Source organism: Oncorhynchus masou, chromosome 15 (assembly GCF_036934945.1).
Source record: "Oncorhynchus masou masou isolate Uvic2021 chromosome 15, UVic_Omas_1.1, whole genome shotgun sequence".
In the NCBI taxonomy this organism is placed as follows: domain Eukaryota; kingdom Metazoa; phylum Chordata; class Actinopteri; order Salmoniformes; family Salmonidae; genus Oncorhynchus; species Oncorhynchus masou.
In genome coordinates, this window is record NC_088226.1 from 28,636,082 (window position 1) to 28,654,717 (window position 18,636).

The 18,636-nt window shown below is 41.3% G+C and overlaps 1 protein-coding gene across 2 annotated transcripts; it reads right to left on the bottom strand.

Moving 5' to 3' along the window:
- Positions 1 to 1,359: 1,359 nt before the first annotated feature.
- Positions 1,360 to 16,421, bottom strand: LOC135556094 (histone acetyltransferase KAT8-like). Of its 2 annotated transcripts, none has more exons than XM_064989009.1 (11): positions 16,045 to 16,420; positions 15,619 to 15,693; positions 15,302 to 15,480; positions 15,169 to 15,222; positions 14,246 to 14,410; positions 13,949 to 14,038; positions 13,549 to 13,689; positions 11,398 to 11,491; positions 10,863 to 11,013; positions 6,442 to 6,596; positions 1,360 to 1,614 (listed from the first exon to the last, which is right to left on the bottom strand). In XM_064989009.1, the coding sequence occupies exons 1-11, from the start codon at positions 16,373 to 16,375 to the stop codon at positions 1,550 to 1,552; spliced, it is 1,500 nt and encodes a 499-aa protein (XP_064845081.1). In that variant the 5' UTR covers positions 16,376 to 16,420; the 3' UTR covers positions 1,360 to 1,549. The 2 variants fall into 2 exon arrangements, 1 of the variants encoding a protein (XP_064845081.1); XR_010457946.1 differs by lacking the exon at positions 1,360 to 1,614 and adding an exon at positions 9,682 to 9,911 and having other exon boundaries at positions 6,509 to 6,596; positions 16,045 to 16,421.
- Positions 16,422 to 18,636: the final 2,215 nt, after the last annotated feature.

The window sequence follows — 18,636 nt, forward strand, 5'->3', positions numbered from 1 at the left end:
GCCTCCAGTATTTATGCTGCAGTAGTTTGTGTTGGGGGGGCTAGGGTCAGTTTGTTATATCTGGAGTACTTCTCCTGTGTCGTCTGTGAATTGAATGTCTCTCTCAAGGCTCCTTGCTGTCCCCAGTCCACCTGGCCGTGCTGTTGCTCAAGTTTCAACTGTTCTGCCTGCGGCTATGGAATCCTGACCTGTTCACCGGACGTGCTACCTGCTGTTTTCAATTCTCTAGAGACAGCAGGAGTGGTAGAGATACTCTTAATGATCGGCTATGAAAAGCCAACTGATATTTACTCCTGAGGTGCTGACTTGCTGCACCCTCGACAACTACTGTGATTATTATTATTTGACCATGCTGGTCATTTCTGAACATCTTGGCCATGTTCTGTTATAATCTCCACCCAGCACAGCCAGAAGAGGACTGGCCACCCCTCATAGCCTTGTTCCTCGCTAGGTTTCTTCCTAGGTTTTGGTCTTTCTAGGGGTTTTTCCTAGCCACCGTGCTTCTACACCTGCATTGCTTGCTGTTTGGGGTTTTAGGCTGCGTTTCTGTACAGCACTTTGAGATATCAGCTGATGTACGAAGGGCTATATAAATTAATTAGATTTTAACAAAACAAATTCATCAGCTATTGGATCGTCTAACAAATCTAACCAATAAGAGTATCAAAGTTGAAAACATCACGTAGGCCGGCTTTGGCCAAACCCATCGGTTTCTGGGACAGAATGTGAATCAGAATCAGAATGTGTTCGCATTGTAGAAATCGTCAAGGAGGTAAATCCAGACTCATCATGGAGAAGAAGTGTCAGTTGGCCGGAGCGATGTGGATGAGTAGCCAGACAAAGTAAGTCTACCGGTATTCTGGAAGGTTTGCAGGCTTTTGCTCTAACACAACACTCCAGGAGGAGTACACCCCTGCCTTCCCATTCAATTCCTTTAAAACGTCTTATTATCACCATGACAATATAGACAAAGTCGTCAAGGCAAGAGCCTTATGGAAATTTGTTGAGAAAATACCTAAAGCCGCATGTGAAATCTAATACCAACTGCCTTCTCTCACTTCATGTCATATCGCTTTACACAATTGAGTAACAACTGTGCGCCACATAATACCATTGTCATTTAAAAAATAAATTAATAACAATACTGACTTTTTTTTATTGCATCGCTGATTGTTATTACCAGTATTTTCAAAGCATATTAGAGTAGTATTCACTCAGTCTTCATAGTAGTTGCTTCAGGTGCCTTTGCACCCCACCAAGGGAAAAATATATCTAGGACAAACACTGCTATTGAGTCAAGTAGAAATTATTAGTACAAATCACAAAGTTAAAGGAAATAAAAAAGACCACCCAAGTGAATATCACTATTCTTGTTTATTTAAAAAAACAGAAAAAGACACTAGTAATGTACATATTGGTTCCTCTTCACAACAAATAGTTTAAACTGGGGACAAAGAACAAGTGGAGGGAAGAAGGGAATTGGAGAACAAATACCATGCATGGGTGGGTTTGGTTGGGTGGTCTGGCATGATGTCACGAGCACCTTCCCTCACTTCTTGGAAAACTTGGCTTGCTTATGTTTGGGCGGGGCCCACTTCAGACACACAGTGTCAACTGAGGAGATAGAAACATTCTGGTCAGGGTCTCTCACTCACACACACACAAAAGAAAACATACATGTGACACATGGACGAGCCTCTCATACACACACACACATATTAGTAACACTATTACATCCTCAAGAGACAACTGTATACTAGTGCTGAGCGATTACTGCTTTGAGGTCGGTTTGGTTTCAGTACAACAACAAAAAATACCATTTTTATTTTTTTATTTTTTTTACTTTAAATGCATTATGTGAGTGGACAGAATGCTGTAACAGAATAGAACAATTAATAAAAAGTCCCATGATGGTAGTGACGGCCCATTACTGCTTATCACACACATCATTTATTCATAAAATATTTCAGCTGTGTATATTACATTTGTTTTACGACTTTATCATTTGATTCCAAGTCATCATCTTATATCTAAAGAGCTGCTGCCTATGCGGTCTGACAAAAAAAAAATCCCTATTTTAGCTGTTCTTCAAAGTACAGTGCATTCAGAAAATGTTCAGACCCCTTGACTTTTTCCCCATTTTGTTACATTCTTCTCTGCAGATCCTCTCAAGCTCTGTCAGGTTGGATGGGGAGTGTCGCTGCACAACTATTTTCAGGTTTCTCCAGAGATGTTCGATCGGGTTCAAGTTCAGGCTCTGGCTGGGCCATTCAATATTCAGAGACTTGCCCCAAAGCCAGTCCTGTGTTGCCTTGGCTGTGTGCTTAGTGTTGTTATCCTGTTGGAAGGTGAACTTTCATCCCCAGTCTGAGGTTCTGAGGTCCTGAGCAGGTTTTCATCAAGTATCTGTCTGTACTTTTCTCCGTTCATCTTTACTTCGATCCTACTAGTCTCCCAGTCCCTGCTGCTGAAAATGCTGCCACAACCATGCTTCACCATAGGGATGGTGCCAGGCTCCTCCAGGCGTGACGCTTGGCATTCAGGCCAGAGTTCAATCGTGGTTCCGTCAGACCAGAGAATCTTGTTTCTCATGGTCAGAGTCTTTAGGTGCATTTTAGCAAACCCCAAGCAGGATGTCATGTTCCTTTTACTGAGGAGTGGCTTCAGTCTGGCCACTCTACCATAAAGTTCTGATAGTCAGAGTGCTGCAGAGATAGAACCTTCCAGAAGGACAACCATCTCCATTAAGGAACTTTGGAGCTCTGTCAGAGTGACCATTGGGTTCTTTGTCACCTCCCTGACCAAGGCCCTTCTCCCCTGACTGCTCAGTTTGGCCGGGCAGCCAGCTCTAGGATGAGTCTTGGTGGTTCCAAACTTCTTCCATTTATAGCAAAGGGTCCAAATACTTTTGTAAATAAGGTATCAGTTTTTATTTTGAAAACATTTGCAAACATTTCTTTTCGCTTTATCATTATGGGGTATTGTGTGTAGATTGCTAAGGATTTTTATTTATTTAATTCGCTTTACAACGAGGCTATAACTTAACAGAATGTGGAAAAAGTCAAGGGGTCTGAATACTTTCCGAAGGCATTGTATAACCATAGTCGCATGATTTATGGCCAAGGGATATAGGAGATCAACTTTATTCAGTCAGTTCGACACCCTTTAAAGACTAGTCAACACTTCCTCTTCAATTGTCAATCAATGCAAAGTCAATAACCTACTATGCACCACGATGTTGATTGACTCATCATCATCAAATTCACGAGCATCACGCCTTCTCCCTTCTCTGTGTAAAGAAATTTGACTGCAGTGACGGATCTGTAAATAATGACGAGATGCTCATGTCTCCGCCCTAACAATGGGAGTCATTGTCCCAAAGGCGGGAAGGCATGCGACAAGCTTAGCTCCAAAATAAGCCCATAGAAACGCATTGATCATATTTTGGAGAGTGAACTCTCTCGCTTCCCCTCTTCCGCGTTTCCCTGTCACTGCTCGATTTGTTCCTGGTCAGGCACCTATCCTATCAACAGATCACTAGAATATGCATATTGTTCATTCTAGCGGGAGAAGGCTCGATGGACTAGCGACTTGAAACTAAATGAAAAGTAGTCTAGCTAATATGAAATGGAAAATACAGTCTGTCTCTTCCCTCCCTCTCCGTGTCTGCCCCACATAGACCGGACAAGTAGGCGCGCAATGGATCATGGTCATTGTAATTAATTACCACATTTTCTGAGCTCAACTATGTAGAATATTGGCCTGTTGAAAACTATAACCCCCTACTACATCACACAGTTCAGGTTTGATCTGATATATCTAGACAAACTGCGCATTCAGCACACATACAAAAACCCAACTAAATGGAATTCAAATAATTGAACCGACATCTGTCAATTAGCTCCGCACTACTTCATACACATTAATGCGAACACAGACCCTCCCCCCAGCTGTGCCAAGTCAAAGAGAACAGTGAGAAACAGGAGTGTGTGTGTGACTTGGAGAAAAAAGGAGAGAGATGTGGCTGTGGTGGGACCCACAAGTCTTCAAAATCTGTTTTCCTCCTAGCTTTCACTTATCAAGTCCTTTCAGATAAGTACTCAGTAAGGAGGAGACTAGGGATTTGTCCCAAATGGCACCCTATTCCCTATATAGGGGATGATATTATTATTATTAATAGTGGGTGATTACATTTGTTCTATTTCACACAAGTACTGTGTATTATACCCATGTTAATTGGACATTTGTTCTCTACATAACCCTGAAGCACCCTCATTAAGTGGGGTCAGAGCCAGCCAGTAATGACTGCAACCCTGGAGCAATTAGTGCCTTACTCAAGGGCACAGTGTCAGATTTTTCAAGTAGCCAGCCCAGGGATTCGAAACAGCAACCTTTCAATTACAGCAACCTTTCAATTACTTTTGTAAGAAAAGCAATTTTTGTCCATTAAAATAACATCAAATTGATCAGAAATACAGTGTAGACATTGTTAATGTTGTAAATTACTATTGTAGCTGGATTTTTTTTAATGGAATATCTACATAGGCGTACAGAGGCTCATTATCAGCAACCATCACTCCTGTGTTCCAATGGCACGTTTTTATTTTTTTATTTCACCTTTATTTAACCAGGTAGGCTAGTTGAGAACAAGTTCTCATTTGCAACTGCGACCTGGCCAAGATAAAGCTTAGCAGTGTGAACAGACAACACAGAGTTACACATGGAGTAAACAATTAACAAGTCAATAACACAGCACAAAAAAGGGGGAGTCTATATACATTGTGTGCAAAAGGCATGAGGTAGGCGAATAATTACAATTTTGCAGATTAGCACTGGAGTAATAAATGATCAGATGGTCATGTACAGGTAGAGATATTGGTGTGCAAAAGAGCAGAAAAGTAAATAAATAAAAACAGTATGGGGATGAGGTAGGTGAAAATGGGTGGGCTATTTACCAATAGACTATGTACAGTTGCAGCGATCGGTTAGCTGCTCAGATAGCACATGTTTGAAGTTGGTGAGGGAGATAAGTCTCCAACTTGTGTTAGCTAATCCAAGTTTATCATTTTAAAAGGCTAATTGATCATTAGAAAACCCTTTTGCAATTATGTTAGCACAGCTGAAAACTATTGTGCTGATTAAAGAAGTAATAAAACTGTCCTTCTTTAGACTAGTTGAGTATCTGGAGCATCAGCATTTGTGGGTTCGATTACAGGCTCAAAATGGCCAGAAACAAAGAACTTTCTTCTGAAACTCATCAGTCTCTTCATGTTCTGAGAAATTAAGGCTATTCCATGGGAGAAATTGCCATGAAACTGAAGATCTCATACCATGCTGTGTACTACTCCCTTCACAGAACAGGGCAAACTGGCACTAACTAGAATAGAAAGAGTGGGAGGCCCCGGTGCACAACTGAGCAAGAGGACAAGTACATTAGACTGTCTAGTTTGTGAAACAGATGCCTTCCAAGTCCTCAACTGGAAGCTTCATTAAATAGTACCCACACAACACCAGTCTCAATGTCAACAGTGAAGAGGCGACTCTGGGATTCTGGTCTTCTAGGTAGAGTTGCAAAGAAAAATCCATATCTCATACTGGCCAATAAAAATAAAAAGATTAAGATGGGCAAAAGAACACAGACACTGGACTCTGCCTAGATGGCCAGCATCCCGGAGTCGCCTCTTCATTGTTGACGTTGAGACTGGTGTTTTGTGGGAACTATTTAATGAAGCTGCTGGTTGAGGACTTGTGAGGCGTGTTTCTCAAACTAGACACAAATACTTGTCCTCTTTCTCAGTTGTGCACCCACTCTTTCTATTCTGGTTAGAGCCAGTTTACGCTGTTCTGTGAAGGGAGTAGTGCAGTGTTGACCGAGATATTCAGTTTCTTGGCAATTTCTCGCATGGAATAGCCTTCATTTCTCAGAACAAGAATAGCCTGACGAGTTTCAAAATGTTTGTTTCTAGCCATTTTGAGCCAGTAATTGAACCCACACATGCTGATGTTCCAGATACACAACTAGCCTAAAGAAGCCCAGTTTTATTGCTTCTTTAAATCAGAACAACAGTTTAGTTTTCAGCTGTGCGAACAGAATTGCAAAAGGGTTTTCTAATGATCAATTAGCCTTTTAAAATGATTCACTTGAATTAGCTAACATAACTTGCCATTGGAACACAAGAGTGATGGTTGCTGATAATGGGCATCTTTACGCCTATGTAGATATTCCATTAAAAATCAAGCGTTTCCAGCTACAACAGTCATTTACAACATTAACAATGTCTACACTGTATTTCTGATAAATGTGATGTTATTTTAATGGACACATTTTTTAGCTTTTCTTTCAGAAACAAGGACATTTCTAAGTGACTGCAAACTTTTGAACAGTAGTGTAGGTGTCATTTGGGATGGAGCCTATGAGACGTCAAAAGGAAACATGTCTACCTGTGATTGGCGGCTTCTTGTACTGGGCACTCTTGAGGTGTTCCTCAACCAGTTTGGGCGTGACACAGATGACGTGCTGGCCTTTCCAGTATTTCACCATGTTGAGGGACTGCAGCGTACTGATGATGTCACCCTGGGTAATACTGGTCATCTGACTGTGGAGGGGGGAGAGCAATGAGAATCTGGGGCTGAGTGTGTGTGAGGTCATATGTGTACAGTTATGATGTACGAGTACCTGACATATGTACAAGTGAATGCAGGTGTACCTATGTTGTGGATGTACAAGTAGATGGATTTTCACATACAGTACCAGTCAAAAGTTTGGACACCTACTCATTGAAGTTTAAAAAAAAACATTATTTTTCTACATTGTAGAATAATAGTGAAGACATCAAAACTAATGAAATAACACATGAAATCAGGTAGTAACCAAAAAAAGAGTATTAAAGAAATCGAAATATATTTTATACTTGAGCCACCCTTTTCCTTGACAGCTTTGCACACTGTGGCATTCTCTCAGCCAGCTTCATGAGGTAGTCTCCCGGAATGCTTTTCCAACAGTCTTGAAGGAATTCCCACAGAGTTGTTTGTCCTTTAAAAGTTGCAACGTACTGCAGCACAGCAAGTTATTTAAGTGCCAACCACGGGTACCGTTAATGCTAGCTTGACCACCAGAGGGCATCTTTGACAAGCATTTGATTGCCTTCAGTAGTGGCTGCACTAGAGAATTTCAAACCTTTTTTTATATGAACAAATCATTAGCAGCCTCTAACGTCAAACTAGCATTAATGGTACCAGTGGTTGGCACTTAAATAACGGGACTGATTTTAAGAAATGTTGCTTAATATTATGGTATTTTTATTCCAAGAAAAACCCTCTGGGTTTCCATTTGGATGGAACGGAAAATATGGCGATGTACAACGTGACGGTCGGGAGTAGACTACAGTACTTGGCTATTTGGCTTCCGTGTCATGCAGGCACGCGGAAGACTGGGATTCAATTCCCCGACGGGGAGGAAGGAGTAGGCTGTCCTTGTAAATAATAATTTGTTCATAACTGACTTGCCTAGTTAAATAAAGGTTACACTAAGAGCATAACATTTCTACACCATAATTGTAGTCTAACCAATACCCAAACGGAGATACAGTCAAAATAAAAATCGCATTGATTTATCAAGACCAGTCCCCATGCTTGTCTCAGAGCAGCGTGAAACAAGCTAAAATAGCTGTAGGCTATTGCTTCAAATCCTATTGCTTCTAACTTCAAGATGCTCTTTAAATAAATAAGACCTACACCACTTTTAACAGTACATTACTCAACACTAGTGAGACTCATATCGCCTACGGTAGGCCGACAATATATCGAAAAATATGACCGGACTCTGCCAATAATTACATGTAGAGGATTGGAGGATTCGAAATTAAAACCAAAAGCCGCCTCATGGGTCTACCGGTGGCATGGGTATCTGTAGCAATGCATTTTGCATTGTGATGCGGTGACTTAGCTGCACCACTGGGGAGGCCCCATCCACAAAGTATCAACATACAAGAAGCGTCGGTAAAGGTATATTGTCCTGCTAATAGCCCATAATGGGCTGTTCTAACACTATACATGGTGTCCAGGTCAGGATAACAAAAACATGTTTTTATTAGAAAACTATCAGAAAGAATGTTGGTACTTATTTATTTTGATCCAAAGCCATGAATGAGTGAGTCACTGAGCTTTATGTAGGTGCAGGCTATATGACTGGCATCAACTTGATAATATATAAATGAGATATATATATATATATATATATTTAAATAAAATAAAAATCGCTCTAAATGAAAGAGCAATTGTAATAAAGGCCAAAATAATATTAGTAAAGGCCAAAATATTTATTTCTGTTTTAAGAGGGAGAGAAACACGGAGCCAATTGTGCGCCGCCCTATGGGACTCCCAATCATGGTCGGATGTGATACATAATAATAATATTTTGTTGTATTATTTGTTTGGTCTTCCCTGGTAGATTAAAGTGAAATTGCAACCAATCACAGCAGGTTGTGATACAGCCAACCTAACTAAGAAATACATTTGATGATAGATTTCTCCCCCTACCCACCTTCTAGGCAAGTCTATTGTCCAGCTACCTGCTAATAGCCATAATGGCGCAGTACACCGTAACCGTGTGTGTTTGAAAGAGTATTTTACAGTAAGCAACAATTTGTTTACCTTCATTAGACAACTTTGTTCCAATATTTCAGTAATTCAGTGATATTTATTCCCATAGTAAATCGTTATGGATCCATAACTAAATAAACATTGGCATTTTGAAAGAGTATTTTTATCATTATTTTATTAACGAAAGCATAAAGATGTCATTATTAGTTACATTGTTTTAGTTTGAACGTGCAGACATGGCACTAAGAACAGCGGGAACGTTTCCCATCAACGCCATTATTAGTGCAATGCCCCTTAAAGTGTTCCTCTGTGCTACCCAGTGTGGCGGAGTGGGGGTCCACCCCCCTCTCTCCTCCTCCTTTCCCCATGGGCTAGGTCCGTGTGCGCGGCTCTGCGGCCCATCCCGTGCCCCCTGCCCTCGTGCCTTGAACGCTTTCAGTGGAGAACTGAAATACAGCTGGAGAACTGCAGGGCAATCCCATTGTGCACCACTCAGGAGCCATGACCAATATATATTGTCCTACTAATAACAAGGTAAATAATATATATGTGAGAATATCCAAGGGGCTTTAAAATAATTATAAAATATATATTTTGGAGATGATTTAGTTTTCAAATACTGTAAAATGAGCGAGAAAAAGGCCATTCTTGAACATGGGATGAGACAATGTTACTAATTTGGAAATAAAGCCAGTTTGTTATTTGTAATTATTTATGTTTTTAAAGGGAGAGAAACCAAAAACCTAGAGTCATTTCACGGGTCTCCCAGTCGAGGCCGGCACGGGCATTGAACCAACATCTGTAGCAACACAGCTTGACCTACTATGCAGTGTCTTAGTCCGTTGCGCCACTCAGACGCTGTACAGCGTGACCGGTCAGGAGTGGGCTTCACTACTACAGTAAGAGCAAAATAATCCTAACAAAATAAAAACCTTAGTGTGAAGTCGAGCACAATTAACAGTTTCTATTTAGGTTTATGTCACCCATTCACTGTCAGAGACACAGTGCTCTAACTCCCCCTTGCGCTGGTCTGGAGCAATGAAGTGATGATGTAGGGTACCGTACTAAACCACAAATTACCTCTAAGTACCACAGCATAATCGCAAAACTTTTAGTGGAGCAACCACTGTATGCTGAGCACTTGTTGGCTGCTTTTCCTTCACTATGTGGTCCTACTCATCCCAAACCATCTCAATTGAGTTGAGGTCGAGTGATTGTGGAGGCCAGGTCATCTGATGCAGCACTCCATCCCTCTCCTTCTTGGTCAAATAGCCCTTACCCAGCCTGGAGGTGTGATTTCGGTCATTGTCCTGTTGAAAAACAAATGATAGCGGAACTAAGTGCAAACCAGATGGGATGGCGTATCACCGCAGAATGCTGTTGTAGCCATGCTGGTTCAGTGTGCCTTAAATTCAAAATAGTCACTGACAGTGTCACCAGCAAAGCACCCCCACACATCCTCCAAGCTTCACGGTGGGAACCACATGCTGAGATCATCGGTTCAACTATTCTGCGTCTCACAAAGACACGGTGGTTGGAACCAAAAATCTCAAATTTGGACTCATCAGACCAAAGGATAGATTTCTACCGGTCTAATGTCCATTGCTCGTGTTTATTGGCCCAACCAAGTCTCTTCTTTCTATTGGTCTCCTTTAGTAGTGGTTTCTTTGCAAAAATTCAACCATGAAGGCCTGATTCACACAGTCTCCTTTGAACAGTTGATGTTGAGATGTGTCTGTTACTTGATCTCTGTGAAGCATTTATTTGGGCTGCAATTTATGAGGCTGATAACTCTCATGAACTTATCCTCTGCAGCAGAGGTAACTCTGGATTTTCCTTTCCTGTGGAAGTCCTCGTGAGAGCCAATTTCATCAAAGCGCTTGATGGCTTTTGAGACTGCACTTGAAGAAACTTTCAAAGTTCTTGAAATTTTCCAAATTGACTGACCTTCATGTCTTAAAGTAATGATGGACTGTCATTTATCTTTGCTTATTTTAGTATACCATCTCTACCTTGTCACAACACAAGTGATTGGCTCAAATGCATTAAGAATGAAAAGAATTCCACAAAATAACTTAACAAGGCACATGATTCCATATGTGTTATTTCATAGTTTTGATGTCTTCACTGCTATTCTACAATTTAGAAAGTAGTAAAAACAAAAAACCCTGGAATGAGTAGGTGTGTCCAAACTTTTGACTGGTACTGTACATGAGAATGTATTTATGGTGAGGTGAAAATAGTTGCTTGTTTGTGTGTACCTGAGGTCCTTGATGGAGAGCGTGCCCCTGAAGTCCCTGAGAATCTCCAGCAGCACCCAGGACCAGTAGCTCCTGTAGCTCAGCTTGCCCAGGTCTGACAGGGGCTTCTCTGGAGAACCCACCGTACTCTCCAATTTAGACAGCTCATAGCCTGGGGGGGGGGGAAGAGAGAGCACGTGTGATAGTGTGTGTTAGAGCTGGGACGATAAAGCAAAAATGATCGTCACCAACCAAACCGGCCATTTATAAACAACATTTTACTGATATTGACAATAATGATAAGTAGCCTTTACTAGATAATGTGAAGTTTGAAATGGAATAGGCCTAAGCCGGCTAATATGAGCTATTGCTAACAGGAAAAATGTTAACATTCAAAGTAGTAGTTTAAGGGGTATAATAAAATAAATGGTGCTTAATAATTGTATTAACTTAACGCACAATTTATTGTTAACCTGATAACTGTCAATTTAGCATAATGTTTTGTCCATATTGCCCAGCTCTAGTGTGTGTGTGTGTGTGTGTGCATCCCACTCACTGAAGGCTATGAGGAACTTTCCGTATCCTCTGCGCTGGTAGGGTGGGAGGGTGAGGATACACGCCACGTTATTCCCATCTGGAGACTCTTTCTCCTGTGGAACACACAAGCTCAGCTTTTATAGGCCTACACTATACCAGTTATCCGTTCATATCAAACAATGAACAATTTCCTTCGGATTTGGGACTTTCCTCAAGACATGAGACATCTTTAGGTCCAAAAGGATTCTTAACAGCTTCTGCCCTCAAGCCATAAGACTTCTGAACAGATAACCAAATGCCTACCTGGACTATTTGAATTACATGTACACATTTCCTCAATTACCTCGACTAAACTGTGCCCCAGCACATTGATTCTGTACCGGTACCCCCTGTATATAGTTCCATTACTGTTATTTTATTGTTGCTTTTAAATTGTTATTTTCAAATGTTTTTTTTAATTGTTTACTTCAGTTGATTTAATAAATATTTTCTTTACATGCATTTTTTTTTCTTAAAACTGCATTGATTTAAGGGCTTGTAAGTAAGCATTTCACTGTAAGGTCTACACCAGTTGTATTCGGTGCATGTGACAAATAAATGGTTGTAATTCAAATCAAATGTTATGAAATCTGTTTCTAACCCCCCACCCCCCCCCCCATTTTTTTTTTACAGCAACATTACAGATAAACTCAGCAAAAGAAGAAACATCCTCTCACTGTAAATAAACTGTTAATTTTCAGCAAACTTAACATGTGTAAATATTTGTATGAACATAACAAGATTCAACAACTGAGACATAAACTGAACAAGTTCTATAGACATGTGACTAACAGAAATTGAATAATCTGTCCCTGAACAAAGAGGGGTCAAAATCAAAAGTAACAGTCAGTATCTGGTGTGGCCACCAGCTGCATTAAGTAGTGCAGTGTATCTCCACCTCATGGACTGTACTAGATTTGCCAGTTACCCCACTCTTCCACCAAGGCACCTGCATGTTCCCGGACATTTGTGGGGAATGGCCCTAGCCCTCCGATCCAACAAGTCCCAGACGTGCTCAATGGAATTGAAATCCGGGCTCTTCGCTGGCCATGGCAGATAACTAATATTCCTGTCTTGCACGAAATCACGCACAGTATGACTGGTGGCATTATCATGCTGGAGGGTCATGTCAGGATGAGCCTGCAGGAAGGGTACCACAAGGGAGGGGGATGTCTTCCCTGTAACGCACAGTGTTGAGATGGCCTGCAATGACAACAAGCTCAGTCCGTTGATGCAGTGACACACTGCCCCAGACCATGATGGACCCTCCACCTCGATCCCGCTCCAGAGTACAGGCCCCGGTGTAACACTCATTCCTTCGACGATAAACGCGAATCAGTCCATCACCGCTGGTGAGACAAAACCGCAATTCGTTAGTGAAGAGCACTTTTTGCCAGTCCTGTCTTGTCCAGCGACAGTGGGTTTGTGCCCGTTGTTGCCAGTGATGTCTGGTGAGGACCTGCCTTACAACAGGCCTACAAGCCCTCAGTCCAGCCCCTCTCAGCCTATTGCGGACAGCCTGAGCACTGATGGAGGGATTGTGCGTTCCTGGTGTTGTTGCCATCCTGTACCTGTCTCGCAGGTGTGATGTTCGGATGTACCGATCCTGTGCAGGTGTTTTTACACGTGGTCTGCCACTGCTGTCCGTCCTGTCTCCCTGTAACGTTGTCTTAGGCGTCTCACAGTATGGACATTGCAATGTATTGCCCTGGCCACATCTGCAGTCCTCATGCCTCCTTGCAGCATGCCTAAGGCACGTTCACGCGGATGAACAGGGACCCTGAGCATCTTTCTTTTGGTGTTTTTCAGAGTCAGCAGAAAGGCCTCTTTAGTGTTCTAAGTTTTCATAACTGTGACCTTAATTGTCTAATGTTTGTAAGCTGTTAGTGTCTTAACGACAATTCCACAGGTGCATGTTCATTAATTGTTTATGTTTCATTGAACAAGCATGGTAAACAGTGTTTAAACCCTTTACAATAAAGATCTGTGAAGTTATTTGGATTTTTACAAATTATCTTTGAAAGACAGGGTCCTGAAAAAGGGACGTTTATTTTTTTGCTGAGTTTATACATTTTTACTTTGGACAAGCAGCCACAGATATCCCCATCCCTGTACTGGGACCAGTACTTACTTTGGAGAAGTATCCCACTATGTGTGCTCCCTGCCTGTTGACTTCAGTCAGAATGTAAAAGACAAAAGGCTCCACGTCAAAGTACAGCGTCTTGTGGTCCAGGAAGAGCTTGGCCAGTAGACACAGGTTCTGGCAGTAGATCTACAGAAAGAGACAAGGGTCAGTATTACCGTCAGTGGGTTTGTTCATTTTAATACACCTTGCAGATGCTCAATGAAGAGGAGTCAGTTATGTTAGTGCTGGGCTGGAACAAACATATGCAAATTAGGGGTACCGCCAAGATTTAAGTTGAAAGGTCTAGGTTGTACTTGTTCCCATTTAACTAAGACCTGTTTAAATTGCTTTCAGGGCAGTTTGAGGTAATTCTCTGTGGTTTTGGTCCTGCCTCCTGTGTTCTTACCTTATGGTCGCGTCCGTCCACTTCGTACACAGAGATGTTGCTCCGCCTGTAGATTTCTTTCCCAAGAGGCTGCCTCCACTGACATTGGGACTGGAGGAACAGATAGTGAGGAGGAAAGGAAAGGTAGAGATGAAATAGAGGTGGAGAAGGATGAAACATAAGTATATGGTTCAAAGCTTTTCAACTGTATATTGGTAAAATATAAGTGCTAGTCCCCAATGGTAGATGGTAATGAAAGACAACAGCAATGCTGAAGCGAACAGTGCTTTTAAAATGTTGAAGCTGACAGTCACTGACCAGGTGGTATCTGAAGGTCTTCTCGTACTTCATGTACTTGAGGCAGTACTCGCAGATCCACAGCTTGGGCTGCTTGCCGTAGTCCTCTGGGAATGGGGAGAAGTACCAGGCGTCAATCTCAAAGTTTCCAATCTGGATCTTGTCCACGTACTTCACTTTAGTAATCTGGGAGAGAGAGGCAAGGACACATTTTTACTTTCACCCACCTTCTCTCGGAATTGTATTGTCTTACAACTACATACAGTACGAGTCAAAAGGCACACCTACTTATTCAAGGGTTTTTCTTTATTTGTACTATTTCCTACATTGTAGAATAATAGTGAAGACATCACTATTATTTAAAATTATCCTGTTGAAAAACAAATTATGTCCCACTAAAAACAAACCAGATGGGATGGCATATTGACTGACCTTCATGTCTTAAGGTAATGATGGACTGTTTGGTTCTGTTTGCTTATTTTAGCTGTTCTTGACATAATATGGACTTGGTCTTTTACCAAATAGGGCTAGATTCTGTATACCACCCGTACCTTGTTACAACACAACTGATTGGCTCAAACGCATTAAGGAGGAAAGAAATTACACAAAATTAACTTTTAACAAGGCACAACTGTTCATTGAAATGCATTCTCGGTGACCACCTCATGAAGATGGTTGAGAGAATGCCAAGAAGGAGCAAAGTGGTCATCAAGGCATAGGGTGGCTACTTTGAAGAATCTCAAATACATTTTAATTTGATTAAAACTCTTTTTTGGTTACTACATGATTCCATGCGTGTCATTTCATAATTATGATATCTTCACTATTATTGTATAATGTAGAAAATAATACAAATAAAGAAAAACCCTGGAATGAATGTGTCCAAACTTTTGACTGGTGCTGTATATCAAAAAGTGTAAAACATTATAGCTACACACGCTTACCGCCTCATGCTCCTTCTCCAGGGCAGCTGTGGTGGGGTCCATCTCTGCGTACGTCTGGTGGGAAAGAGGAGTTCCATTTGTTCTCTTTTCTGAGGGAGCCCATTTAATATCGGATATACCATTTAATACCTACCTTCTGCACGTGGTTGATCTCATCATGTTTGCGTTTCTGGTTGCGGGTAATCTTCCTCTCGGGCTGCTCCCCCAGCTCGCCCCCTCCACCACCCTCTGCGATTTTTGTCACTGCGTCCTTCGCCGTCTTGGTCAGTGCCAGGCGAGCCTTGCCCACCCACTCATCCAGACGTCTGTTAACTACAGACCCAGGGGAGAGTTAAAGAGAGGGTTGGCGGAGAAGGAAGAAATGATAAAGGGAGGTGGAGGAAAGTAGAAGGAGAGGTGCATGAAAAGACAGAGGAGAATGGAAGTGCTGTGTGTGTGTGTCCCACCCACATCCAACATAGTGTACGTAGAACTCCTCTCTGCCCTCCTGTTCGTTCAGCCTGGACTGGATAACCTCAGCAGAATCTGAAAGAAGAAGAAGAAAAAAATAAAGTTGAGTTTTACTGATTTAACTTTTACTGATTTAATAGGAGCTGGTAGGGTGAAAAATGCTCTAAAATGATTTTTTCGCGATTAATTCAACACTACGCCAAGCAGTTTGGACAGATGGTAATATTAAGAAACTGGGCTCCACGGCGGATGCAATGAACTAGTCTTAGTTTTGAAAAAAGCGTTGTTATAAATGTCACGTGTCCAGTCTACTATCAGTCTGAAGATATATGCAGAACCAGTCGGGATGTACTGATGATAAAAGTGTTCTGCCTCACAGCTTTTCAAACGTAGCTAACTATTATTGGCTTATAAACAAATACTTACGCCATGTCTTGTCGGCTCGCTGACATAAATACGTCTCTCCGATTTCGACTGACACCTCTTGCTCCCTGCCCAACAACACTCCTTCCCCGTTGCGCTGAGGAATCGAGCCCCCGGCTTCTCTTTCCCGATCAATGGACTCCGACTCATCCTCCTCCCCGCCACTGCCGTTAGATGAACAAGTGGCTTGTATTCCAGTGTCCAAGTCTTCCCGGTCCGTTACGTTGTGTCCTGTGTCAAGTTCAACGTCCATTCGGTCCTCTGGAAGATTGTTGTTGTAGTTATTGTCTCGAATATGACGCTCGTTCGTCGTTAGCGCTGTTCCGGCAGACATCTTGTGTTATTTCAAAACACTGCATGCCCCCGGACGATGTGAGTTTGCGCAGTGCAGAGGGCGGCTTTCTCGACTCTTCGAAACAAGTTGTTCTTCTAACAGATCTAGGATCAGATTATATACCCCCTGGGTTGGGTAGGTTACTTTTGTCATCCGTTACAATTACTAGTTACCTGTCCGAAATTGTAATCAGTAACGTGACTCTGGGATTACCCCAAACTCAGTAACGTAATCTGATTACATTCCGTTACTAATGCCTCTTTCCCCATAAGAGGCATTAGAAGACACAAATGTATGTTACCAATTGAAGGACATCTATTGCAGGATAAATCAATGTTAAAGTTTACACAGCTGGCCATTTATGGATGTTAAATTTTACTTTGGTTGGTTATGTAGGCTTCTTCCAACCCATCGCTTTCTACTGCATATAATACGATTAAATTATATCTTTACCTTAAAAAACAAAGTCTATCAGAATTCCAGTCATTCCATTAAAAGTTATACCCCTTGATCTTCAAGAATAGGACTTGGAAATATGGAAGTATTGATTTGCCATATTGTTTTACCTGAGCATGACCCCAAAACTAAGGACTTATTAGCCACCCCTCCTTGTAATTTATGCTTTTGTTGTCATAGAGGACTGATTGGGCTCATTGATTCCAGTTGAAAAATAAATGCTGCGCTCATGGAATGGAATTCTTTGAGCACTACTGAAAAGTGCTATTACATGTGAAAAAAAATGCCATATGCTGCATTTGCTATAGGCCTATTGTTTACCTTTTGTTGGTAGCACTTTGATAATATGCAGCTTTTTAAAGGGCAAATCCACAGATGAAACAATAACAAAACATACGCCCGCCTCTGTTTTGGTGAAAAGCTGAGGGATGGGCCTTGAGATATTTAACCACTCTCAGACAAATAGACAGAGCTATGGATGCAAGGACTGACCATCCATGATATAAATATACAATTATTGTTTTAACCATGTTATGCGGCAATACAGTGTTTGTTTACATTTACAATGTTTGCAAACATTGGAATAAAACAGAGTATATTTTGGATTCTCATGGAGTGTGACAGTTGAACGAAGCTCATGAGGGATTTATAAATTATATTCTTCAAGACTCAATTAATATAGATATATATCTATCTAATTTATATATATCTAAGTCCAAAAATGGATGTAGAAACTACAGATTGCCCCTTTAAGTCTATCAAAAGTGTGCAAGTTTGAGCATGTGTCCATTAGGCCTATGGATTTATTTATTTGATCAGAATGAATTAGATTGAGCAATAAAAGCCCCACTTTTATTCCATATGCTTGGATCTGCATTATGCAGCTGTTGCAAGAACAATTTTTTTACTGGCTGTCCACTGGTTTCAAAAACAATGATTGATAGGCAGCTTAAACTTCTTGAATTCAACCATTATTGGGTTCAAATACACATTTAGATTTGTGAACAGCCATCCACAACAACCACAATCCGTAAGGTGCAAATAGTTCAAATGAGAGAGCATGGCTACATTGGGACAGAAATCTAATCACAGAGATATCAAAGATACATGCATCTTTAAGCTGATTTATCTTTAATTTGATTTATATTTGCTTTTCAGACATCTGTGTGTATTATCCTCTATCTCTGTTCTCTAGCCACAGCAGGTGCGTAGGCTTTCAACTTAAAAAAAAAACTGTAATAAATATTTATATATTTTCTATGAATTATATGTATTTTCAAATGTGTTTCTTTTAGACCAGCCCTGGTGTCACAATGGTTGTGGTAAGACTTCACTAATTCTGACTTAACCTCAGGCCATTACTCTTCACTCATCTCATAGCTGTGCTACACAAACACAGTTCATACCAGAAAACGTTTAATCTGACAGAGGTTTTCTTTTTCTTTCTCTCTCTTTTAGAGAACAGACCCTCTTTCTGGCCCTCCCTTCCCAACTCTCAGTGTGGAAGGGTTCAGACGGTCGCCAATCAACATTGATACTAACCAGCTGACCTTTGACCCCAGTCTCCGCAACCGCACCTTCAGTGACATCACTAATCCACACAGCATCAAGATCCTCACCAACAATGGACACACAGGCACTCTTGTGGTGAATCTCCTTGGTCCTGTCCTTATAGTGTGTCTGTAGGACATGTGTTATCTGGTATTCTTTAAAGTAACCTCAGTAGCTCAAGGACATAGGTATCATTGTCTCGTTAACAGTTGTTAGTGAATACACAACACCATATTAACTTATACTACGGTAAT